General features: G+C 49.2%; 1 protein-coding gene across 2 annotated transcripts; it reads right to left on the reverse strand.

Annotated features, from left to right (window-relative positions):
* Window positions 1-333: 333 nt before the first annotated feature.
* On the reverse strand, window positions 334-14823 carry LOC111554196 (cytochrome P450 4F3-like). Of its 2 annotated transcripts, none has more exons than XM_023229585.2 (12): window positions 14626-14823; window positions 9679-9823; window positions 7895-7948; window positions 7676-7803; window positions 5735-5856; window positions 4726-4996; window positions 4322-4388; window positions 4001-4130; window positions 1593-1726; window positions 1431-1495; window positions 868-950; window positions 334-511 (listed from the first exon to the last, which is right to left on the reverse strand). In XM_023229585.2, the coding sequence occupies exons 1-12, from the start codon at window positions 14821-14823 to the stop codon at window positions 334-336; spliced, it is 1575 nt and encodes a 524-aa protein (XP_023085353.1). The 2 variants fall into 2 exon arrangements, with proteins under 2 accessions (XP_023085353.1, XP_023085354.1); XM_023229586.2 differs by having other exon boundaries at window positions 9679-9817; window positions 14620-14823.
* Between the last annotated feature and the right edge of the window lie 10972 nt (window positions 14824-25795).

Here is a 25795-nt window from a genome sequence, read left to right on the forward strand (position 1 = left end):
GACTCAGAGCCTCAAACCTGCCCCATAGGTGCCTCCTCAACCCTGGTCCCTCTCCTGCTCAAACACCCACCATGGCTCCCTATCGCCCATAGGATACAGTCCAGACCTGGGCTCTGGGAGAACCTGCCCTCAGCACGGGCCACTGTGCTCACCCAGAGAGGCTGTCAGGGTCTTGGCTCAGAGACACTCCGCCCCCTCCCAGCCAGGCCCTGGATCCCTGCAGTCCTCCAGCGCCCCCTGCTGGCTGGCTATGTGACTCAGGCACAGATTGAGTCCCGGGAATCTGCAAAGAGGCCTGAGGGCACGGGGGCTCTGAGACCTGAGAGTGGTGGCTCACTGCGGGTTCGCGCTCAGGGGCTCCATCCGTAGCCAAAGTCCGTCCTCCGCGCGCAGGATCAACTCCGACTTCCTGCGGGGCTCCGCGAGGTCAGGCAGGACGCGGAAGCGCAGCAGCGTGAGCGCCAGGACCACCTTCATCTCAGCCATGGCGAATGTCTGGCCTATGCAGTTCCTGGGGGAGGGGGTGGGGACTCTGACTGTGCCCAGGACAACCATCCCGGCCCCATCGCGCCGGGAACCTGGCCTGGGACTCCCAACCCCACCCAGATCCGATTGAGGGGCAGAGAGAGGGACCCCGTGCCTGGGACCCCCATGTGGGCTTGCATATCCCCCGAGCTTGGCCTAGACTCCGGCCCCCAACTCAGTCCAGCAGACATAGGAGTGGGGAAGTCTGAGAACACACACCCCCTTTTCCTGGGATCTTATACAAACCTAGACTCCCTGAAACACGTGGCCCCACAAGTCAGACCTTGTCTCCACCTGTGGCACCCTCACCCCATGCCCACCTCAGAATCCCCTGAGCCTCACCTGGGCCCTGCCGAGAAGGGAATAAAAGCCAGAGGTGATCTCTTCTGGAGATTTTCTGGGTCGAAGCGAAAGGGGTCATAGACCTGGGGAGTGGGCGAGTTAGAGCTGTTGGGCAGGGGCCTCTCAGGACACCCAGCTACCCCCATATAAGACAGATGTGAAGCCGGGCGCAGTGACTCATGCCTGTACTCCCAGCACTTTGGGAGGCTGAGGGGTGAATCTCATGAGGTTGGGAGTTCGAGATCAACCTGACCAACATGGAGAAACCCCGTCTCTGCTAGAAATACAAAATTAGCCTGGCGTGGTGGTGGGCGCCTGTAATCCCAGCTACTCAGGCGGCTGAGGCAGGAGAATTGCTTGAACCCGGGAGGCGGAGGTTGCAGTGAGCCGAGATCTCTCCATTGCACTCCAGCCTGGGCAACAAGAGCGAAAATTCCTCTCAAAAAAAAAGAAAAAGAAAAAAAACAGATGTGGGTGGAGTAAAGAGGGAGTATCTGCTTTCCCGGGACAAGATCTCTCCCCCGACCAAGCCCCAGGGATGGAGAAGGGGGAAGGGGTAGCACCTCAGGGTCCGGCCAGACTGAAGGGTTGTGATGGATCCCAAAGATGCTGATGGTGCAAGAGTTTCCTGTCCGGGAGGAGGTGCCGTCAGGACAAGGATCCTCACCACACGGTGGGACCTCCACCCTGCCCAAAGCCCTCCCCGCCTGCCCAACTGTGGGCACCTTTGGGGATGACCCGGCCATCCGGGAGTACCACGTCCTGGGTGCAGCAACGGTGGATCCTGGAGACTGGGGAATGCAGCCGCAGGCTCTCCTTCAGGCACATGGTCAGGAAGGGCAACTGCGCCAGGTCATCCCTAAGGGAACATCCAACAATTATACAGGGAGCAAACACAGCCCTCCTGCTGCCCAGAGAAACCCTCGCACCAACTTGTAACTGCCCGGTGGATTCACCTTGCTCGCTGCCTAGAAAGAGCCGATTTATCAAGACGGGGTCTTTTCACGAAAGGGCTATATTCAATTTTGTTTCAGACTCAAACCATGAACTGAATCCCTTCCCAAAGTTAGTTCAGCCTATGCCCAGGAATGAATAAGGACAGTTTAAAGGTTAGAAGGAAGATGGAGTCGACTAGGTCTGATCTCTTTCACTGTCATAATTTCCTCAGTTATAATTTTTGCAAAGGTGGTTCCAACCTCCCTCTCACCCTAAATCCACTAACAAAACGAATTCCAGAAGAATCAAGGATTTAAGCACGAGAAAACCAAAGTCACAAAAGCATTAGAAGAAAACTTGATATGGTACTTTTAGAAGCATTTCTAAGCAAAACACAACACATAGAGGGTCTCCTTAAAAGTGTTAACCTATTTGCATTAAAAAATGTTTAAAATTAGGACGGGTGCGGTGGCTCAAGCCTGTAATCCCAGCACTTTGGGAGGCCGAGACGGGCGGATCACGAAGTCAGGAGATCAAGACCATCCTGGCAGACAAGGTGAAACCCCGTCTCTACTAAAAAATACAAAAAAACTAGCCGGGCGAGGTGGCGGGCGCCTGTAGTCCCAGCTACTCCGGAAGCTGAGGCAGGAGAATGGCTTGAACCCTAGAGGCAGAGCTTGCAGTGAGCCGAGATCGCGCCACTGCACTCCAGCCTGGGCAACAGAGCGAGACTCCATCTCAAAAAAAAAAAAATGTTTAAAATTATATAATGGGGCCAGGTGCCGTGACTTATGCCTGTAATTCTAGCACTTTGGAAGGCTGAGGCGGGTTCATTACTTGAGGCCAAGAGTTCAAGACCACCCTGGCCAACATAGCAAAACTCCATCTCTATTAACAATGAAAACATTAGCTGGGTGTGGTGACATGGGCCTGTAATCCCAGCTACTCAAGAGGTTGAGGCACAAGAATCACTTGAACCTGGGAGGCAGAGGTTACAGGGAGCAGAGACCATGCCACAGCACTCCACCCTGGGTGACAGCGCAAGACCCTGTCTCAAATTAATAATATAATATAATATAATATAATATAATATAATATAATATAATATAATATAATATAATATAATATAATATGCTAAAAAAGATGAGGGGAAAATCACCATAAAGATTATGAAATTGTTTTAATAAGATTCCCTCCATACTCTAGAATGAGATGGCTTAATATTATGAAGGTGTCCTTTCTTTCTAAATTAATCAACATATTCAAAGCAATACAATAAAAATCTAGCTTTTTATTTTGTAGGAACTTAACCATCTTATTCTAATTGGAAGAATTAAAGTTCATCAAAAGCTAGGTCAATTTAAGAATAAAAGATCCACCAGGCATGGTGGTGCGTGCCTATGGTCCCAGCTACTGAGGAGACTGACGTGTCAGGATCCCTTGTGCCCAGGAGTTCAAGGCTGCAGTGAGCTGTGATCACACCAATGCACTCCAGCCTGGGCTATAGAGTGAGATCCCATCTCTCAAAGAAAAAAAGATAAAATTAAAATGAAAGATTGAAGAAGATAAATCCAATCTACCACGTATTATGATCTATTACAAAGGTATAGCATAAAAATGAAATAAAATACTTTCCAAAAGATAAAGCGACCGGGTGTGGTGGCACATGCTTGTAATCCCAGCACTTTGGGAGGCCGAGGCGGGCTAGCCACAAGGTTAGGACTTCGAGACCAGCCTGGCCAACATAGTGAAACCCCGTCTCTATTAAAAATACAAAAATTAGCTGGGCATATTGGTGGACACCTGTAATCCCAGCTGCACAGAAGGCTGAGGCAGTAGAGTATCTTGAACCCGGGAGGCAGACGTTACAGTCAGCGGAGATCATGCCACTGCACTCAAGCCTGGAAGACAGAGTGAGACTCTGTCTCAAAAAAAAAAAAAAAAGAAAAAGAAAGAAAGAAAATAAAAAAGAATGATTTTAATTGTAATACATAGTAAAGGCAAAAATCCCACAACTTCTCCCTTGCTCCAGGCTAAGTACCAGGCCCTGAGTACCAGGCCCTGTTTCTGAGCTCTGCACCTATTCCCACTAGGCAGTAATAGCACAAGCACCAATAAGATCCTCTCCCTTTCCCACCTGAAGAACTAAACCAATGACAGGGACTCAGAAACAGGACATGAGAACCTGCACACTCACCATTCAATCTCTTTAGGATCACGGTTCTTCAGGAGCTCTTGCACCTCCCGTCGGCAGCGCTCCTGACATTCCGGGTGCCTCGCGAGGCTGCACAGGACCCAGGAGAGACCACTGGCCGTGGTGTCATGGCCTGAGGGGCAGCCAGACAAGCTTGGGTCTCTGGGCTGCTTCAGCACCAAAGGGTGGACAGCGCCTATGCATTAAGGCCCTCAGGAGGAAGTGGGGAAGGAAGATGGGATGGGGTGATCCAGGGTCCACCCACCACATCCCTGGAATGGAGACATTCTTACCCCTAGTGACATCACACCCTGGGACCCTCACCCCCAAACATGAAGGTGTCAGCCTCTGCTCTTATGTCCTCATCTGACAACTCCTTTCCATTTTCATCCTGGAGACAAGACAAGACCTCTAAATCACACCAGCCAAGAAGGCGCCTCAGTCTAAACTAAAACAGTTCATGAAGATCCATATTCCAGGCAAGATTCCTCCCTTATCATCACTAGACCTGCCTAGCAGGACTCTTTCCTACTCTCTTGCCTCCTGTTTGCTCCTCCTAGGAAGTCTTCTCCAGAGTCACCTCTAAAATGTATCTTACTTGTCCCTCCTTTCCTCAAGCACCTTCCATGGCTCCCCAGTGCCCTCTGGATCAAGTCCAAGTTCATGGATCTGACATTTCACATCAAGGTCCATTCTACTTCTGAAATTCAGATCCCAGAGAAGCCCACCTTGGCCAGCAAAAGCACATCAATGAAGTCCAACGTCCTGGACTTGACCTTGGCCTGCAGAAAGTCATCAACACCCTGGCTAGTGAGGGTGCGGCGCCGTTCCTGGATGACAGCATCTGTGAAGTCGTGCACTATGTCACAGGCCCTGCGGAAGCGTCGCCCATTGGGAGTGAGGAAGTACAAGAAGTCCGCTTGCAGGAACATGTGCTGGGTCCGTTTCATGATGAGGGCACTGAGCTCCAAGATGGCATCAACATATTCGCTGGGCTTCCTGCAGGGACAGGCCAGGGAGAGGAAGCAGCTTCTAAACACATATGAAAGCCTGGGAGCACCTTCTAGCCAGAATCCCAGGACCACATTCCATGCAGAAAAGGGTGCCCTCCAAGCACACTTCACTCTCCACCTCCCACTCTGTGAGCTGCCTCCTGTCCCGGATCCCCAGGGCACAGCTTGGCCATCATGGGCATCTCCCCACCCTCTTACGCAACATCTGCTCCTGCCTGTTTCTCCTTGGTTTCTCTCAAATGTGCCCCATTTTCTTTACCAACCTCTGGCCTCTTCCTCTCCGTGGTCTCCTTGCTTCCTGTGTCTACATAACAGTCAATCTTCCACAGAGTCAAACGTGCAAGCTCAGGACTGACCATGACCCTCATCGTCTTAAACACCTCCCGTGACTCCCTGGGAGCCTTGGATAAAGCTCATACCCCTTTGCATGGCTTTTCAATGTCCTTAAGTTATAGCTACTGCTGACCCCTCCAATCTCATTTCCAAGGTGTCCCCTTGATGGCTATTGCACGTGCTTCTGTTCATCCTAGCCTCCGTGCCATTACCCAAACAGTTCTACCTACCCGGAGAACTGACCTTTCTTGTCCCCTTCCCTGGACTTCCATGCTCAGTTCTGACTCATTTTCTCCAAGAAGGCACTTCCAGATGCCCTGATCAGTCCTCTCTCCCCAACCTACTCCCATGGGTCCATGGCCAAGATCCCAGGTCCTGGGGAAGAACTCACTCCTGACAATGGCTGTCAAAGCTGAAGACGCATTTCTGCAGACTGTCCAAGGTCATCAGGCTAATGTGCTCAAACATGTTCAGACGGGCACTGCCCTCCAAGGCCAGGCGTTGCCATTTGGCCTGGACCGAGAAGGGGACAGAGCCAGAACTGAGCCCTGGTTCCCCTGAGTCCCTTCCCATCCCCAACCTCCAGGATGGACTCCCTCAGAACCAACTTCTAGTCCTCTTCCCCAGGTATCCATCCCCAAGGAGGACCAAGCTTGTGAGGGACAGAAGCTGTTACTATTAGGACATGAAGGTCCAAGTCTGGAGGTCAGGTGACCTGGGTCCAAGTTCCAGCTCTGCTCCTTGCCTGTGCACCCTTAGTCAACCCACTATCCTCTTTAGGTCCCTCTGTCAAATCTTCAGTAATAGTTAAGATGATCTGCTTTGGGTCGGGCACAGCGGCTCACACCTCTAATCCCAACACTTTGGAAGGTGAGACCGGCAGATCCTGAGGTCAGGAGATTGAAACCATCCTGGCCAACATGGTAAAATCCCATCTCAACTTAAAAATACAAAAACTAGCTGGGTGTGATGGCAGGCACCTGTAATCCCAGGTACTCAGGAGGCTGACGCAAGAGAATCACTTGAACCCAGGAAGTGGAGGTTGCAGTGAGCCGAGGTGATGCCACTGCACTCCAGCCTGATGACAGAGTGAGACTCCATCTCAAAAAAAAATGATCTGCTTTGGTGCCAGATAACCAGATTAGAACCCCTTCTCCACCACTTTTAGCTCACTTCCTAACTGTAAACTTAGGCAAGCTCCCTAATTTCTCTGACCCCCAGTTTCTTCATCCATAATGTGGCAATTATGAGCATCTCTACCTCATAGGGTTGTGAATATTAAATTAGACAACATAGATCATGGAATTGACATATAGTTTCTGCTACACAGTAAGTGCTCAATAAATATTACCTGTCATTATCATCCTCATCATTAGCACAGAGGCAAGTAATTGCAGAAATGTCCCCCACTTTTTGCCCCTCACCCTTGGCGATGAGACTTGGCACCTCCTTCCATTTGCAGGCAGAACCTGAGTCTCCATTTCTTGAATTTGAGCTGGTCTTGAAACTGGCTTTCACCAGGAGAATGTGGTAAAAATGCTAGTGTGCTACTTCTGAACTAGCATCAAGAGGTACTAAAATGTTTCTGCTCACTCTCTTGAAACTCCGACTCCACTGCGGTAGTGAAGCTAGGCTAGCCTCCTGGAAAATAAGGGACAAATGGAAGTGTCTGCTTGGAACACCGAGGCCAGTGAGTTTTAAAGTGGTGTGCTATGCAGAAACAGCTATATGAATTTTTCTCTTAAATGTAGTCTCACTCTCTCGCCCAAGCAGGAGTGCAGTGGCACAATCTCAGTTCACTGCAACCTTTGCCTCCTAGATTCAAGCAATTCTCCTGCCTCTGCCTCCCAAGTAGCTGGGATTACAGGCATGCGCCACCATACCTGGCTAATTTTTTTCTTTTCTTTTTGTATTTTTAGTAGAGATGGGGTTTCACCATGTTGGCCAGGCTGGCCTCAATCTCCTGGACTCAAGTAACCCACCCATCTCGGCCTCAAAAGTGCTGGGATTACAGGCGTGAGCCACCGCGCCCTGCCATTATCCAAATTTCATCATAACTGCCTTTAGTTTGCAAGGCTTCTGTGAAGGAGACTAGTCATTAATGCCTTCTGAACACCTACTATGTGCCAAGAACGTGACTTCGGTACGTGATCTTGACCACCTTTTCAGTAGAAATTATTATCCCCATTTTACACATGAAGAAACCAAGGCCTGGGAGGAAAAGCTATGGCATCAAAGCCACCCAACAGAGCCAGCATTTCAGAACAGAGCTGCCTGAGGTCACTTCTCCTTTCCCAAGGCCCCAGAGGGGACCCGGCTTTGTGGCACTCACGTGCATGATGTTCGTGCTTTCATTGAAAATCTTCACATAGGGCTTCAGGATTTTGAAGTGGAAGGCGGGTGTCAGCAGGTGGCGGTGCCATCTCCACTTGTCACCGGCGCTAATCAGGAGCCCGTCCCCTAGTAGAGGCAGCCAAGGGCAATGGGCTAGGACAGCACCTTCCCCTGGCCCCAGAAGGTTGTCCCCATCCCCACTCTTCTAGTTACTCACCCAGCCAGAGCTTCAGGGGGCCATAGGCACTCATATCCTTGGGAGCAACAGCAACTGACATGAATAAGGAACATCAGGGGTTATGGAGAGGGGCAGGGGAGGGACTTTGAGTGTAGGGGGAGGCTCCAAGCCAGGGATTTGCACTTCCACCCTCCAGGTCCAGTAACTCAGGAACAGGGTCAAGGGCAAAGGAAGGAGGGAAGACAGAGGAGGAAAGTGGGGACCAGACCAGGCTGCAGCGGTGCAGTACAATAATGACACAGCCCAACATGGCACAGCACACCCCAGCATGCCTTGGCATGGCTCCTACATGATCCAACATGTTCTGCAACACCTGAGCATGGCTCAACGCTCTACAAAATGCCTTTACAGGGACCTAGGACACCCTCGCCGGGCACGGTGGATCACGCCTGTAATCCTAGCACTTTGAGAGGCTGAGACGGCGAATTGCCTGAGCTCAGGAGCTCAAAACCAGCCTGGGCAACACGGTGAAATCCCATCTCTACTAAAAAGTACAAAAACATTAGCTGGGCAGGGTGACGGGTGCTTATAGTCCCAGCTACTCCGGAGGCTGCGGCAGGAGAATAGCTTGAAGTGGGGAGGCAGAGGTCACAGTGAGCCAAGATCATTCTACTGCACTCCAGCCTGGAAGATAGAGAGAGATCCATCGCCATAAAAAAAAAAAAAAAAAAAATCTTAGGACTAGGACATCCTGTCTGCCCAGTACTCTCTGACATCTTCTGACATGGACCTGAGATATGTGGCATAGCCTGAGATGGGTTAACATGTTCTGACATGGACACAGTATACATGACCTGTCCTGATGTGACATGCTCAGACATGGACCTGGGAGAGTCTAAAATGACTTCCACGTGCACTACAGATGGGCCCCAGATAGGATTTAAATCTGGTCCTATTAGCGTCCCACGTGTAACCTAGGCTTGATTTAGGCTTCCTCAGTATCCTGCCACACTCCACACTAAGCATTAATGAGTGAGGCCTTGTCTCAAAAAATTTTTTAAAAAGAACTAAGAGGGAGGCCTCGATATGCTATGTGACCTAGAGAAGTCATTGCGCCTCTCTGCACCTCAGTTTTCTTACTCAGGAAATGCCTGTCTCACAGGGAGGCTGGTGAATGGATGTCTAGTGAATAGTGGTATCTGCCTGTCCAGCATCCATCCTCCTCATGCCTTCCCCACTCTCAATCCAAGTCGTTGAGAGGACTCTCATCCCCTGCTTCAGAGCTGAGCATATGACCCTAAACCTATGCAATCAAGCTGCAGTGACTGGATAAGAAATTGGTCCTGGCACCCAGGCCAGACCAATTTAGGGGAATCCTGGAAATTTTCCTGGAATTACATGGAATTTTCCATGGGGGTTGAGCTTCTGGGACTTATCTGTAACAGCATGAGACTGAAACCATCACAGAGGGATACAGAGCTAAGACATGAAGACTGGCATTATGAAGGCCTGGATCCAGCCATGCCTGAAGACCACCCTTCCTGGACTTCACTTTTACTTCCTGACTTTTACTTTACAGTCAATGCATTCTCTTTCTCTGCTTAGACCACACAGGGTTGAGTTTTCTTCACTCACAACTAAAAGAAGCCTCAGCAGCCAGAGAGCACCAGGGACCTGCCCAGAGTCACCCAGCAGGTTAGTGCAGAGCCATGGTCTCTTTTGGATGTGCCCATTTTTCTGCTCAGCATGGCCTGTCCAAGGGTTGGAAGGGCTGGGAGCAGAGGCAGGGAAGAGGCAGCAGCATAGCCTCCTGAGAAAGATACCTGAAGCCTGGAGCACAGGGGCAGCAAACGTTGGGTGGATGAGATGCAGGACAGGGTGGAAAGGCCCAAGCCACCAGAGTTGGACATTATGGAAGTGGTGGCCCAGATCCTCTATCAGCCTCATGTTCTCCTCATCGCCCTGCATCTGGGGATAGACAAGGCTGACAACAGGCCTGCAGGGGGCCTCAGATGCTACCACTGCCCATTGCACCCCCCTACCCACCACACAACCCCGAACTACTCAGCCCTTTGACCTGAGACACAGCCCTCTTCCTGTGTCTGTGTCTATGTGCTTCTTTGTTTCCACACTCTCTTCCTCTCTCTGTGTCTTTCTCTAGATAGATATGTAGATGATGGATGGATGCATGGATGGATGGATGGATGGATGGATGGATAGATAATAAGATAGATGGTTGGATGGGCCCACAGATAGGATGGGTAGATGCATGGATGGATCAGTAAGTAGGTGGACAGGGAGTAAGGAATGGAGATAGATAGATGATAGATAGATAGATAGATAGATAGATAGATAGATAGATAGATAGATAGATAGATAGATAGATTCAATAGACAGATGGACACACAGATAGGATGGATGGATGGTTGGATGGATGGATGGATGGATGGATGGATGGATGGATGGATGGATGGATGGATGGATATATGGATAGGTAGTTTGGTCAGTCGGTAGATATACAAGCAGATAGATAGAAGATAGATAGACAGGCCGGGTATGGTGACTAATGCATGTATTCCCAGCACTTTGGGAGGCTGAGGTGGGTGGATTACGAGGTCATGAGTTCAAGACCATCCTGACCCATATGGTGAAACCCTGTCTCTACTAAAGATACAAAAATTAACTGGTTGTCATGGCACGTGCCTGTAATCCCAGCTACCAGGGAGGCTAAGGCAGGAGAATCGCTTGAACCCGGGATGTGGAGGTTGCAGTGAGCCAAGATCATACCACCACACTCCAGCCTGGGCAACAGAGCGAGACTCCATCTTGAAAAAAAAATAGATAGATAGATAGATAGATAGATAGATAGATAGATAGATAATAGGATACATGGATGGATGCACAGATAGGAGGGATGGATGGATGGATAGGTAAGTAGGAAGGTAGGTATGTAGGTATATAGGTAGGTAGGTACTAGGTAGGTATATAAGTAGGTAGGTAGATAACAGGATAGATGGATGGATAGATGTATGGATGCACAGATAGGATGGATGAATGGATAGGTAGTAGGTAGGTAGGTAGCGAGGTAGGTAGGTAGGTAGGTAATAGGATAGACAGATAGATGAGAGAAAGAGAAAGGTAGGTGACTAATCCATACATGATAAATAGGATACATGGATAGAGAGATAAGAGGGACAGGTATAGATGAGAGAGATGTATGAGTGATGGCTACGTAGATGACAGATATGGTCAATGACAGATATAGATATGTGCATGTATGTGTTTCTTTTACTTTCTGTTTATGTGTCCCTTTTTCTGTGTCTTTCTCTCCCTCTCCTCTCTCTCTCCTTCACTGTGTCTCTCACTGTTTCTCTCTCTGTCTCTGTGTGTGCATCTTTTTCCCTATCTCTGTTTCTCCCAAGTCCACCCCTCCATCTCTGTCTCCCTGTCTCTCCCCACCAACACTTGACCATTCACCCCACTTGCTGTTTGTACCAAATTCAGAACTAATCGCAGTCCATTGAACTTTCTCTCCTGTCCCCCAGTCCCGCACAGCCTCCTGCCCCTAGCTTTAGGTAGGTACCCCCAGCTTTGCAGCAAGCTAGCGGGGGCAGATGTAGACACAGCCCTTCTCCCAAGCCTGGCTGCACCACCCCAGACCAGGCTCCACGTCCCACCCCAAGGATAGCCCTGAATTTCAGTTCATGGGAGAATGTTCTGTCTCATACTCCCATCACTCCCACACCTGTGCCCAGGCTGGAGCCAGCTGGGAAAGACTGAAGGAGATACCCAGAAAGATCCAGAAGGAAGTGGAAGAAAATGGGTAGAAACCAGTCAGGGAACAAGAGCAGAAGTAGCAGGTGAGTGGGAGAGGAGCGACTGGAGAATCAAAAGACATTGCCTTAGTGTGGGCTCTCTAGAAGCAAAACCTGAATTGCAGATACTTCTGCAAGGGGTGCTATAGAAAGGAGCTTTAAAAAAAAGGTGGGGCGGGGAGAAACCAGGTGGGGCAAGGGAAGGAGGCAGGCAGCTGATAATTCCCCTCTCCTGTTCACACACCCTCCATGGCTCCCTATTGTTCTCAGAATCAATCTCCTCCTCTCCCTCTTTCCTCTGCCTCGCACCCTGATTGCTCTGGTGGCACCAAGCTCTATCTCGCTGCTTAAAAGCCAGGTGCTTGCTCTCTCACCTCCAAGTCTTCGAGTGGGCCCAACCTCCACACAAAACTATCTTTCTCTTTCTCTTCTTTGCTTAAAAAATTCCTACTCATTGTTCCAGACCCACTTCCAAAAACCCCTCCTCCAGGAAGCCTGCCTGCCTGCCCCAATGGCAGAAAACCTGATTCCCCTCAAAGGTCCCACAGTCCATCTCTCCTTCATGCCAGCCCTGACCACAGAGGATGTGGAGTGTCTCAGTCTACTTCTGTGGCCACAAGATTGGGGGTGCCTCCAAGGTAGAAACTCACCTGAGTCTCTCCAAGGATCCCAAGAATGGAGGTTGGCAAATAAGTGAAAGTAATAAAAGATGACCAAGGGCATCTAGAGCCACAGGACCTTGGGTCCTACAGGATCAACACGCAAGCTGGGCAAGAAAGGGCCCGCAGGCTTTGGACACTACCTCCCGGGTTCAAGCGATTCTCCTGCCTCAGCCTCCAGAGTATCTGAGATTATAGGCACCCATCAGCACACTTGACTAATCTTTGTATTTTTAATAGAGACGGGGTTTCACCACGTGGGCCAGGCTGGTTTCGAACTCCTGACCTCAGGTGATCCACCTGCCTCAGCCTCCCAAAATGCTGGGATTACAGGCGTGAGCCACTGCACCGGCCATCTCATCTTTTTACTTAAACTCCAATGACAAATTTTAAAACCTGAGATCTCATTCTATAAAATCTGTATCATGTTTTCATGTAGCTTGATGTTTTAATTATTCTTCCATCAGTCTTCACAAGCATAATTATTAATGTTTTCATACCCTGCCAATTCATTCCACAAACCGTTATGCAAGGTAGATGGTGTCCATTCTACATTCAGGTGATAAAGCACGGAATAGGGCGGGTGAAATCACTTTTGCTCTCAGGGAACTTGCAGTGGTTCATATGGCTTTACCATAATTAGTTCACTAGTTTTGAAACCATGTTTACTATTTATCACTAGTGTAACAAATGCAATGGAAGTCTCATGTAATTACGTTACATATAACTGATTATCAACTGAATATAGAATCCTCCAAATAAGTTATTTGTATAGTTTGATGTTTTTGATGTATACTGCAAAATTACTTTGAAGAAGAATTTTATACATATCCACACGCCTATCTGCTCTGTATGAAGGTGGGCAGGATTACACGCTGAAAGCCTTCTATGTTTTTTTAAAAGCCTTTATCAATGTAATAGTCAAGAAGTAACATCTCGGCTGGGTGCCGTGGTTCACATCTCTAATCCCAGCACTTTGGGAGGCTGAGGCAGGCGGATCACCTGAGGTCAGGAGTTTGAGACCAGCCTGGCCAACATGGTGAAACCTCATCTCTACTAAAATTATTTTAAAAAATTTTTTTTAATTAGCTGGGTGTGGTGGTACGGGCCTGTAATCCCAATTACTCTGGAGGCTGAGGCAGGAGAATCACTTAAACCCGGGAGGCAGAGGTTGCACCGAGCCGAGATCATGCCACTACACTCCAGCCTTGTTGACAAAGCAAAACTCTGTCTCAGAAAAATATATATATACTCATACAAAATTAGCCGGGCATGGTGGTACATGCCTTTAGTCCCAGCTATTAGGGAGACTGAGGCAGGAGGATTGTTTGAACCCAGGAGGTGGAGGTTGCAGTGAGCCAAGATAACGCCACTGCACTCCAGCCTAGGTGACACAATGAGACCCTGTCTCAAAACAAAAAAAAAAAAAAAAGTAACATCTGAAATTGTCTTTATTGATTATGAGATTGCATAGATTTTCTTAAATTCGTCAATAATCTCTGTTTCTATTTATTCAAACTGCCTATGCAAAACTTTTGCCTGTTAGCCAATTGATAGTATCTCTAATGGATTTGTAAGTGTAATTTATGTGCTTTTGTCTGTAATTTTTATAAATGGTTTCCTTTTAAAAACAGAAAGAGGCCGGGCGCGGAGCCTCAAGCCTATAATCCCAGCACTTTGGGAGGCCGAGATGGGAGGACTCCTTGAGACCAGGAGTTTGAGACCACTCTGGGCAACATAGTGAGATGCTGTCTCTACAAAAAATCAAAAAAACTAGCAGGTCTGTTGGTGCACACCTATAGTCCCAGCTACTGGGGAGGCTGAGATGGGAAGATAGGTTAAGCCCAGGAGGTCAAGGCTGCAGTGAGGTATGAATGCACCACGGCACTCCAGCCTGGGTGACAGAGCGAGAGCCGGCCTCAAAAAAAAAAAAAAAAAAAAAAAAAAAAAGATTATGGCCAGCCAGGGTGTACCTGCTCTGTGCAGTCCACCCTAGAAGCCCCAAGTAGAATAAGGATGCATTAACGTGGGGAAGAAAGGCAGGAACTCGAGCCAAAGCAGGCTTAGGGTGGGGAAGAGAGAGAAAGAAAAACGCCTGGGGCCATGGAGTGGACAGAGGGGAGGAATAAATCTGGTTGGGTCAGTGAAGGAAGACAGGCTCCCCTCGGTCTCCCTCACTCCTCTGATGTCCCAGACCCAAACCCATCCTCAATATCCAGCTCCCTGAGCCCCATTCCTGCCCCTCTACAAGTCCATCCATGCTGAGACCCCAGATCCGTCCTGCTGCCACACTCACCATGCCCAGGTGACCCCAAAACCAGTTCCGTTTGGGGGGCTGCCGGAAACACCGGAGGCGGCAGCAGTTCTCATAGAAGGCGTAGGTCCAGGCCAGGACGCGGGCCAGGAGCCAGGAGGTCCCGACCAGCAGTAGGAGCAGCCACGGGGACGCTGCCACCGGCCCGAGGCCCAGCCAGGACAGGCTCAGCGTCACCATCCTGCAGGGCAGACGGGATGGAGGGTAAAGTCCTGAGGCCCAGAAAAGAGCCCGGGGAGCTTCGGGGACATTGGACAGGGGCGGGGACGGGAGGTGCTGGAGGCAGGGAGAGCTCAGAGATGAGAAAACAAGGGCTGAAAGCAGAGAGGGAGACCCAGCAACAGCCAGGAGAAGAGGTGGAGAGAGAAGACAGTAAAGAAGAGAGAGGGGAGAGAGAAAGAGAGAGAGGAAAGCTTAGAGTCCCGAAAGGCCCAGCCTGAATCACTACAGGCTGCCAGGGGCTTGGTTTCAGTTACCAGGAACGCATCAGCCCCACCAGGACCAGCTCCCTGGAGCCACCCCAGCCACGGGCAGTGCCGCTCCCTCTCCCAGACCAGGACCCTCCAGCCCCGACAGTTCCAGCCTGGCACCTTCGTCGGGAGCAGCTTGTCCCACACAACTTCCTCTTCCCTCCTCCTGGGGCTTTTTTGTACCTGGCCCCTCACCTAGGCAAGGCTGGGCTGGGATGGCCAGTCAGGGGTAGCCAATCCCTATAGGCCATAGGCCTGGCTGCCTCCTCCCTGCCTGGACGGCCGGCCAAACCCTGCAGGCGGTACCAGCTGGGTGCAAAGAGGAACCAAGTCAGTGGCACAGTTCAGAGTGGGAACTGGATCTTCAGGGATCAGTATCTCCTGCTTGAACCTGGGGCCTAGGAGACTCTGGGACCCCACGTTTACAGCTACCCCTGCCCTGCCAAGGCCACATAAATCATGAGGTTGGGAATTCAGGCGTCAGGCAAGGAGGACCAGGCAGGCCAACCTTGCACCCAAACATCTCCCACACATGGGCTGGGAGGACGCCATGCACCATTTTTCAGTGCAGAATTAGGAGACTTCGAGAAGGCAGTCTCTGGCCTCTGACTGCACAACCTGGCAGAAGTTCAAGTCCTGCCTCCAGCTAGCCCAGGGCTGGGTTGACACATGACGGCTAGGAGCAGGAACAAAGAACAAAGAATCCAGCCTCGCTGAGGATTACTCAGGTCAGATTCTGGGGATAAAGAGAACTGGAAGAGTAAACCAGGAAACTGTGGTCGGTTTTGTTTGTTTTAATGCAAAGCAGAATTATTTGCATGCACAGCAATGAGGATTAGGAAGCTAGATAAAAAGAAAAGAAGCCTTCAGCAAGTGGAACTCATCAAGAACTCTTTTTTTTTTTTTTTTTTCTTTTTTGACACGGAAGGCTCGCTCTGTCACCCAGGCTGGAGTGCAGTGGCGTGATCTCGGCTGACTGCAAGCTCCGCCTCCCGGGTTCACGCCATTCTCCTGCCTCAGCCTCCCAAGTAGCTGGGACTACAGGCGCCCGCCAACACACCCGGCTAATTTTTTTGTATTTTTAGTAGAGATGGGGTTTCACCGTGTTAGCCAGGATGGTGAACTCCTGACCTCAGGCGATCCACCTGCCTTGGCCTCCCAAAGTTTTAGGATTACAGGTGTTAGCCACCGCGCCCGGCCAAGACCTTTAAGGAGCTAACTCTGGGATCTTACTCAGTGTAGAAGGAGGTGTGGGAGGCATGGGGGGGCAAGAGTGAGAGGGGCCGTGAGCTGACAGGGTCAGGCATGGGAGAGCAGAGCCAAGGGACTCTGGGTGGAGTCCTCGTTGCGCCCTGTCCTTGCTCTGACTGTGGGCAGTGCTGGGTCTCAGGGACTCAGTCTTCCTCTCTGGGAAATGGGATGTTGGCCTTAAAGGGGGCACATCTTGTCCAGATACTGTCCTCAAATCCCCTATTGGGTGTTCTCAGCCCTCAGCCACTAAGATGAGGGTGAGTGGGGGTTTTTCATTACTTTGGTGTTTGTTTTGTTTTGTTTTGTTTTTGAGACAGAGTCTAGCTCTGTTGCCCAGGCTGGAGTGAAGTGGCGTGAACTCGGCTCACTGTGACCTCCACCACCACGTTCAAGCTATTCTTCTGCCTCAGCCTCCCGAGTAGCTGGGATTACAGGCGCCCGCCACCACACCCAACTAATTTTTGTGTTTTTAGTAGAGACGGGGTTTCGTCATTTTGGTCAGCTGGTCTTGAACTCCTGACCTCAGGCGATCCACCCACCTCGTCCTCCCAAAGTGCTGGGATTACAGGCGTGAGTTACCACGCCCGGCCAAGACTCTTAAGTAGCTGACTCTGGGATCACTATAATGGGAAGAATTATTCAGTGTAGAAGGTGGGGTGGGAGGCATGGGGGACAAGAGTGAGAGGGGCTGTGGGTGGACGGGGGGCAGACATGGGAAGACAGAGCCAAGGGACTCTGGGTGGATTCCTCGTTCTGCCCCGGCCTTGCTCTGACTGTGGGCAGTGCTGGGTCTCTGGGACTGGGTCTTCCTATCTGGGAAATGGGATGTTGGCCTTAAAGTGGGCACATTTTGTTCAAATACTGTCCTGAAATCCTGTATTGGGTGTTCTTCGCCCTCAGGCACTAAGATGAGGGTGACAGGGTTTTTTTGTTTTTTTGGTGTGTGGGGTTTTTTTAAGGTTTTTTGTTTGTTTTTGAGGTGGAGGTTCGCTCTGTCACCAAGGCTAGAGTGCAGTGGCGCAATCTCAGCTTACTGCGAGCTCCGCCTCCAGGTTCAAGCTATTCTGCTGCCTCAGCCTCCCAAGTAGCTGGGATTACTGGCACCTGCCATCACGCCTGGCTACTTTTTGTGTTTTTAGCAGAGACAGGGTTTCACCATGTTTACCAGGCTGGTCTCCAGCTCCTGACTTCATGATCTGCCTGCCTCGGCCTCCCACAGTGCTGGGATTACAGGTGTGAGTCCTCAGGCCTAGTCCCAAGATAGGAGTAAGTTTGAAGGATGGAGCCGCTGAATGAGAAAATCGGAATAGGTATTCCTCCTGTGATTGATCAGATTTTGGGGAGATGCCCAAAATTTCCTTCCCCAACTAAGGGCTACCTACATACCATGTAGCCCTGACTGATCCAGTTCAGGTCCTAGAGCACATTGGAGGGCCCTGGAGCTGCCAGCAAGCTGAGATGCACAGATTCTGCTCCTTCTCTACTGGGGTGGCTCCACCTGGTCCACCCCACAGATGAGCCAGGGGCAAGGCCAGGGCCCCTTGGAGTAGGTGGGAGGCAACAGGGTAGGTGCCCAGCTAGGTCTGGGGAGAAGAGGGAGAGGGGAGATTAACAACAGAGAGGTGCCGAACCTTGCTCCAGCCACACAATGAAGTAATGAAACATTACCGTGGGTGAAAATGAATCCTGGCACATAGTAGGTGCTCAGTTAAAATTTAGGGAAGAAAAGGACTTTTCTAGCCATGAGCTATAAGAAGTGGATACTCAAGATGTGCTCCTTGGACCAGCAGCGTCTTGGAAATGCAGAATCTCAGATTCTAACCCAGAACGCTTAAAGGTAATAGGTGCAAAGTCTTTGTCATTGTCTTCAGCAAGAGAAAGAGCTTAATTTCGTTCCCCTTGAATCTGGACTGGCCTGGGATTCAGAACAGAAGTGGCATGTCACCACCTCCACCATGCACTATTGGTTGCTTAACCAAAAGTGCCTGTGTGACAGTGAGACCTCATCTCTGCAGGAAAAAAAATAATAATAATAATTAGCCAGGTGTGGTGGCACATGCCTGTGGTCCCAGCTACTTGGGAGGCTGAGGTCCCAAGCTACTCGAGTCGCTTAACCAATAGTGTGTGGTGGAGACAGTGACATGCCACTTCTCTTATGGGAAATTAGCAGAATCAGACAAGCTAGACAGTGACTGAGGGGGCTATTCTTGACTCGGTAATCAGGCAGGGACGTCCCAAGAGGAGATCTTTGAACAGGAACCTGAATGACATAAAGGAGTGAGCTCTGCATAAGGGCCCTTCCCGGAAGTTGTGCCAGGTGGGTAAAGCACGAGTTGGGACACACATGTTCATTCTTGCTTCTATCCTCAAATGCACTGAGATAACCAGGGCTAGAGGGGTGCCTGCAACCAAAAGACACAGGAGAAGCAGGAATCGGATGCACTGGAGACCCATGTGGTGACCGATGAAATCTCACTCAGCACTCACACCAGAAGCCAGTGTTGAAGTTTCATTTAACACGCTCAAGAACTCAAAACCCAGCCAGGCACAGTGGCTCGAGCATGTAGTCCCAACACTTTGAGAGGCCAAGACAGATGGATCACTTGACCCTAGGAGTTCGAGACCAGCAACACAGTAAGACCCCATCTCTGAAGAGAAAAAAAAAAAAATGTATATATATATATATATATATATATATACACACACACATATACACACATACACACACACACACACGAAGAATTAGCCAGGTGTGTGGCATATGCCTGTGGTCACAGCTACTTGGGAGGCTAAGCTGGGAGGATCGCTTGAACTCAGGAGGTCAAGGTTCCAATGAGCTAGGATTGCACCACTGCATTCCAGCCTGGTGACAGAGTGAAACTGTATCTCAAAAAAAAAATGACAAAGAAGAAGGATGAAAACCTAACAAGCCCCTTAGTCCATATTGAGGGCAGGACCAGCAGGTGTATCTGTAACTGCCACATTTGCAGCCTGCGAGACAGAAGACCAGATGAACTGGATTGGGAGACAGAAATCCTAGAAGTGAACTTTGGAAAAATTCTGAGGTCACACAAGAGCTAGGAACCACCACCAGAGCATGGTACGTGATGTTACTCAATGATTTCCTCTCTTCTTTTTATTTTTAATAAATTTTATTTGTTAATGTATTATCTATTCTGGCCAGGTGCGGTGGCTCACGCCTGCAATTCCAGCACTTAGAGAGTCCAAGGCAGGCAGATCACTTGAGGTCAGGAGTTCGAGACCACCCTGGCCAACATGGCAATACCCTGTCTCTAAAAAAAAAAAAAAAAAAAAAAAAAAAAAATAGCCAGGCTTGGTGGCATGCACCTGTAATCCTGGCTATCCAGGAGGCTGAAGCACAAGAATTACCTGAACCCAGAAGGCAGAGATTGCAGTGAGCTGAGATCGCATCACTGCACTCCAGCCTGGATAACAGAGCAATACCCTGTCTCAAAAAAATAAAAATAAAAATAAAAACAAAAACAAGAAAGGAAAGAAAAGAAAACAGAAAATGGTCAGGGATTGTGGCTCACGCCTGTAATCCCACCACTCTGAGAGGCCGAAGCAGGCAGATCATATGAGGTCAGAAGTCCAAGACCAGCCTGGCCAACATGGTGAAACCTTGTCTCTACGAAAAATACAAAACTTAGCATGGTGGTGCACACCTGTAATCCCAGCTACTTGGGAAGCTGAGTCAGGAGAATCACTTGGACCCGGGAGGCGCAGGTTGCAATGAGGCAAGATCATACCACCGCACTCCAGCCTGGGCGACAGAGCGAGACTCCATCTCGAAAACAACAAAACAAAACAAAACTAGCCTACCGCCATCCACCACTCCAAGCCTCAGAAGGGAGACTTAGAGAGAGGATCCTTGGGAATTGCAGTGTCATAAAAAGAGGTCATTTGCTGCCCCTTCTCTCCCTATGCAATAGATTAAAACTGGCAGCAAACTCTTTGCTACCTCCCCCTTGAGAGGCTGTGACGGTTAGTGTTTTATGTCAACTTGGCCCAGCTATAGTACCCAGTTATTTAGTCAGGCAGTAAACTGGGTGTTGCAGTGGAGTTGTTTTGTGGATATAATTACAGTCTGTGGACTTCTTTTTTTGAGACAAGTTCTCTCTCTGTTGCCCAGGCTGGAGTGCAGTGGTGCAATCGTAGCTCACTGCAACCTCCACCTCCTGGGCTCAAGCGGTCCTCCCACCTCAGCTTCCCAAGTAGCTGGAAGGCCGCAGGCATGTGCCACCATGCCTAGCTAATTTTTGTATTATTTGTAGAGATGGGATCTCCCTATGTTGTCCAGGTTGATCTCAAACTCCTGGACTGAAGAGATCCTCCAACCTCAGTCTCACAAAGTGCTGGGGTTACAGACAATCTGTTGACTAAGTAAAAGAGATTACCCTGGACTATGTGAATGAGCCTCATCCTGTCAGCTGAGAGGCCTTAGAGCAAACACTGAGTTTTTCAGAAAATGAGAAATTCTACCTTGAGACTACAGCATCAGTGCCTGCCTGAGTTTCCAGCCTGGTGACCTGCTGCAGCTGTAGATTAACAAGTTGCCAACCTATAACCGCATGAGCCAAATTCCTTAAAGATGTATGTCTTTTTTTTTTTTTTTTTTTGAGACGAGTTTCACTCTCATTGCCCAGGCTCAAGTGCAATGGCGTGATCTCGGCTCACTGCAACCTCTGCCTCCCGGGTTCAAGCTATTCTCATGCCTCAGCCTCCTGAGTAGCTGGGATTACAGGCTCCCACCACCACCTCCAGCTAATTTTTGTATTTTTAGTAGAGACAGGGTTTCACCATGTTGGCCGGGCTGATCTTGAACTCCTGACCTCAGGTGATCCATCCACCTCAGCCTCCCAAAGTGCTGGAATTACAGCCCTGAGCCACCTTGACCAGCCAGATATATGTCTTAAAATGAATTTACATCTAGTTATAGTTTTGTATATATGGATCTTAAGATGTTGAAAATACGACTTAAGATAAATATATGATACAGCTTTTTTTTTTTTTTTTTTTCTTTTTTGAGACAAGATCTTGCTGTCACCCAGGCTGGAGTGCAGTGGCATGATCACGGCTCACTGCAGCCTTGATCTCCTGCACTCAAGCGATCCTCCAACCTCAGCCTCCCAAGTAGCTGAAACTAAAATTGCATGCCACTATACTGAGCTAATTTTTGTGTTTTTGTAGAGGTGAGTTTTCGCCATATTGCCCAGGCTGGCCTCCAATACCTAGGCTCAAGCAATCCGCCCACCTCGGCCTCCCAAAATACTGGGATTACAGACATGAGCCACCATGCCCATCCCAGATATATCTTAAAATAAATACATAAATATTGGTTGGTTTGTTGATTGACTGATTGATTGATTTTATTGATTCTGTTTCTCTGAAGGACCTTAACTGATACAGAGGTGCAGTCTACTTACCCACTCCTTGAATCTGGGCTGTCTCTGTGTCTTCTAGGACTTCAGGGCCTAGGTCATAAGAAGCATTAGAGCTTCCTTCTACACCCATTGAAATAGACACCTTGGACTCAGCTGTCATGTAAAAAGGAAGCACAAGCATCCCTATGGAGAGGTCTTATGTGAGAGAAACTCAGACCCCTGGCAAATAGGCAGCACCAAATTGCCAGCCATGAGAGTGAGCCACCTTGAAGTATCTCTTCCAACCTCAAATGAGCTGCCCACACTACTGCTGACTAGGACAGAGAAAACCATCCTTGCTGAACCCTGCCCAAATGGTAAATTTGTGAACAAACTAAAAGTTGTACATATTCTGATACAAATAGGAGTTCATACACATACCAAAAAAACACAAAAAAACAAAAAACAACAAGCAAACAACAACCAAAAAAAAACTTGTATATCTCTCTTTTTTTTTTTTAGATGGAGTTTCACTCTTCTTGCCCAGGCTGGAGTGCAATGGCGTGACCTTGGCTCACCACAACCTCCACTTCCCTGGTTCAAGCAATTCTTCTGCCTCAGCCACCCAAGTAGCTGGGATTACAGGCTCACACCACCATGCGTGGCTAATTTTGTATTTTTAGTAGAGACAGGGTTTCTCCATGCTGGCCAGGCTGGTCTTGAACTCCCGACCTCAGGTGATCCGCCCACCTCGGCCTCCCAAAGTGCTGGGATTACAGGTGTGAGCCACCGTGCCCAGCCTGTATATCGTTTTAACCTACTAAGTTTCCTGGTGGTTCAATATACAATAATAGATAATTGAAACAGATACATTTCCCAACAAGTTTGGAGTCATCAAAAAACTGATAATGGGCTTGGTGCAGTGGCTCACACCTGTAATCACAACAGTCTGGGAGGCCAAGACCAGCAGATCCCTTGAATCCAGGAGTTCCAGTAAGGAAGGAAACCACTACTACTCCTGCTGCCCTCCTACCCGCACCTTGCCTAGTTCACAAGACAGGAGGAAAGACTGAAAGCAAAAAGTTAGAAAGAAACAAAAGTAAGATAAATAGCCAGCCAACCTTGGCACGACCACCCGGCCCTAGAAGTTAAAAAAAGTAATAATAATAACATCAACCCCTGACCTAAACTACTTGTGTTATCTGTAAATTCCAGACACTGTATGAAAAAAGCATTGTAAAACTTTCTGTTCTGTCAGCTGATGCATGTAGCCCCCAGTCATGTTTCCCATGCTTGCTCCATTTATCACAACCCTTTCACATGGACCCCTTAAGTTGTAAGCCTTTAAAAAGGCCAAGAATTTCTTTTTTGGGGAGCTCAGCTCTTAAGAGGCGAGTCTGCTGACGCTCCCGGCCAAATAAAAAAACCTCTTCCTTCTTTAGTCCAGTGTCTGAGGAGTTCTGTCTGTGACTCATCCTGCTACACCAGATCAGCCTGGGCAACATGGTAAAACCCCATCTCTACAAAAAACACAAAAAAGGGATCTGGGTGTGATGGCATGCACCTGTGGTTACAGCTACTCAGGAGGCTAAGGTGGGAGAATTGCTTGAGCACAGGAGACGGAGTTTGCAATGAGTTGATATTGCACCACTGCACTCCAGCCTAGGCAACAGAGCAGGAATACCCTGTATCAAAAAAAAAAAAAAAAAAAAAAAAAAAAAAAAGACCAGGTGTGGTGGCTCACGTCTGTAATCCCAGCACTTTGGGAGACCAAGGTGGGCAGATCATTTAAGGTCAGGAATTCAAGACCAGCTGGGCCAGCATGGTGAAACCTCATCTCTACTAAAAATACAAAAAAAAAAAAAAAAAATAGCCAGGCATGGTGGTGCTCCTGTACTTCCAGCTATTCGAGAAGCTGAGACACTAGAATCGTTTGAACCCAGGAGGCAGAGGTTGCAGTGAGCTGAGATCACACCACTGCACTCGGGCCTGGGTGACAGACCGAGACAAAAAAAAAAAAAAAAATGGTAACGTGCATAAATGCTTTCATATACATTGGAAAACGTTCATATATATATACACATATATATACATATATATGCAATATTTAAAAACTGAAGGAAAAAACCCACACACCAAACTGCTGGCCCAGAGGTAGGAAGCAGAAGCAGAAAGCGAAAGAATTTCCCTTTCAAATTTTACTCTTACAACCTATTCCCTGCTCTTTCCATGTCCTTGAGGAGGAAAGAGGCCTTAAGTTGTCAGGAGAGGAGCGAGCACCCAGCTTGTGGTCAGACAGCCCATAGTCAAAGCCAGGCTCTGCCACTCCCTCACTGCTGTGTGACCTTGGGCAAGTGATTTGCCGTCTCTGAGACTCACATTCATCGCTGGAAAAAAAAAAAAAAGGCAAGCTGATAGGTTTCGGGGGATTGGAGGAGCCAGCACACATGAGTGTCTTAATTTGGGTTCCCTGGAACTAGACCTTAATACGAGGAGTTGAGTGCAAATCCTCTATCTGGAGGGTGATCATAAGACAAGAGTTCAACTGCCTGTTGTTTCTTGGGAGGTGATCCCTGGAAACACAGTTAGGACAATGGAGAAGTGGGAAAGGGAAGGGAATGCAGCAGCAGTTAAAGGGACCTTTATTAAGGAAGTTTCCACTGTGGATAGCCAGGGCTCAGCCCTGCCTAGTACTCAGGGAGACAGGACACAACACGCACCTTCCAGAGCAAGGGAGTCATCACACCCAGAGTGAGGGAGCTGGGGTATTTATCCACCAATATCCACCAGTCATTACTGAGAGCTGCCTCCAAGGGCATGATTTCTCCAGAATGTCCTGCCTGCACCGCACAGGTCAGACCTGGGGACAGAGGCAGGGGCTCTGACAGTGGCTCCAGCTATTAGCGGGAACACAGCCTGGTGTGGATAGCTACAGTGACTCAGTGAGTGGAGTTCTCCTCTTCTCTCCTTCCAACACACCCTCCCATATGCACACACACAGTCACACCCATACACACACGTTTACACACACTCGTGTGCACACTACAACACATACACACACTGTTACCCAAATGAACCCAAACACATACGCAATCACACATGCACACTCAAACATGCACGGACTCAAAATTGAACGAACAATGAACTCCTTAGCGCCTGTTGTCTCCAAATTGTCCAGCAGAGGGCGGGTTCTTCACACTCAGGAGGAAGGAGGCCCCCACAGCTGCCAGCGACAGGACCAGACTTGGGTGTTTTGAGAACTACACTTGCAGTAATGTAACAGGGCTCCGGGGACCCAAGGAATTTACTCCTCCCCTTCTCACTCTCATTTAATTACCCTCGTGGCCCTTCGCGGAAACTCAACGTGCATTACAAGCATGATGATACTGGACTATTCGCATGACAAGGGAAAGGGGAAATGCAGAGAGGGGCAGTCACGTGCCCAAGGCCGCTCTTTGGAAGGAATAGAGCCCAGATTGAACCCACATATGTCGGATCCCAAGGCTAACTTTGTTTGCTAGTGAATGGCGGGGTTGCACTGAAAAGGGTCCAGGAGGTGTTTGACGAAGGATGCGTTCTTGGAGACCCTCGGTTGGGAGGGAGGTGTTGGAGAGGCAGCACCTGCGAGATCCGGGTGGCTCACGTAGGGTCTGGGACTGTCTGTTTCCCATTCCGCTCTAGAGTACCTCGGACAGGGGATTCTGGCCGACGACCCCAGCACAGGCCACCGGGGGGCGCCCCAGGACACATGCCGCTGCTACTGCCTCTCGCCCAGCCAGCCCAGCTGTAGCTCATCTCCTCCACGCCCCCAACTCTACCCCAACCCCCGTCGACGCTCCCTTCTACTCAGCGTGGCTAGGGACCCAGACCAGGACTGAGAGCCTGAGGGGTGGAGCAGAAAAGGACTCAGAGCTCCCACTGAGGCCCCACCGAAGGATGTTGGGTAAGTCACTTCACTCGGGCACTCGGGGGCTCAGTTTCCATCTCTGTTAAACGGAATAATAAAAAGTGATCTTACAAGTCAGTGTGAGGGTTAAATGGGAATAT

The sequence above is a fragment of the Piliocolobus tephrosceles genome, chromosome 21, assembly GCF_002776525.5.
Source record: "Piliocolobus tephrosceles isolate RC106 chromosome 21, ASM277652v3, whole genome shotgun sequence".
NCBI classification, from domain to species: domain Eukaryota; kingdom Metazoa; phylum Chordata; class Mammalia; order Primates; family Cercopithecidae; genus Piliocolobus; species Piliocolobus tephrosceles.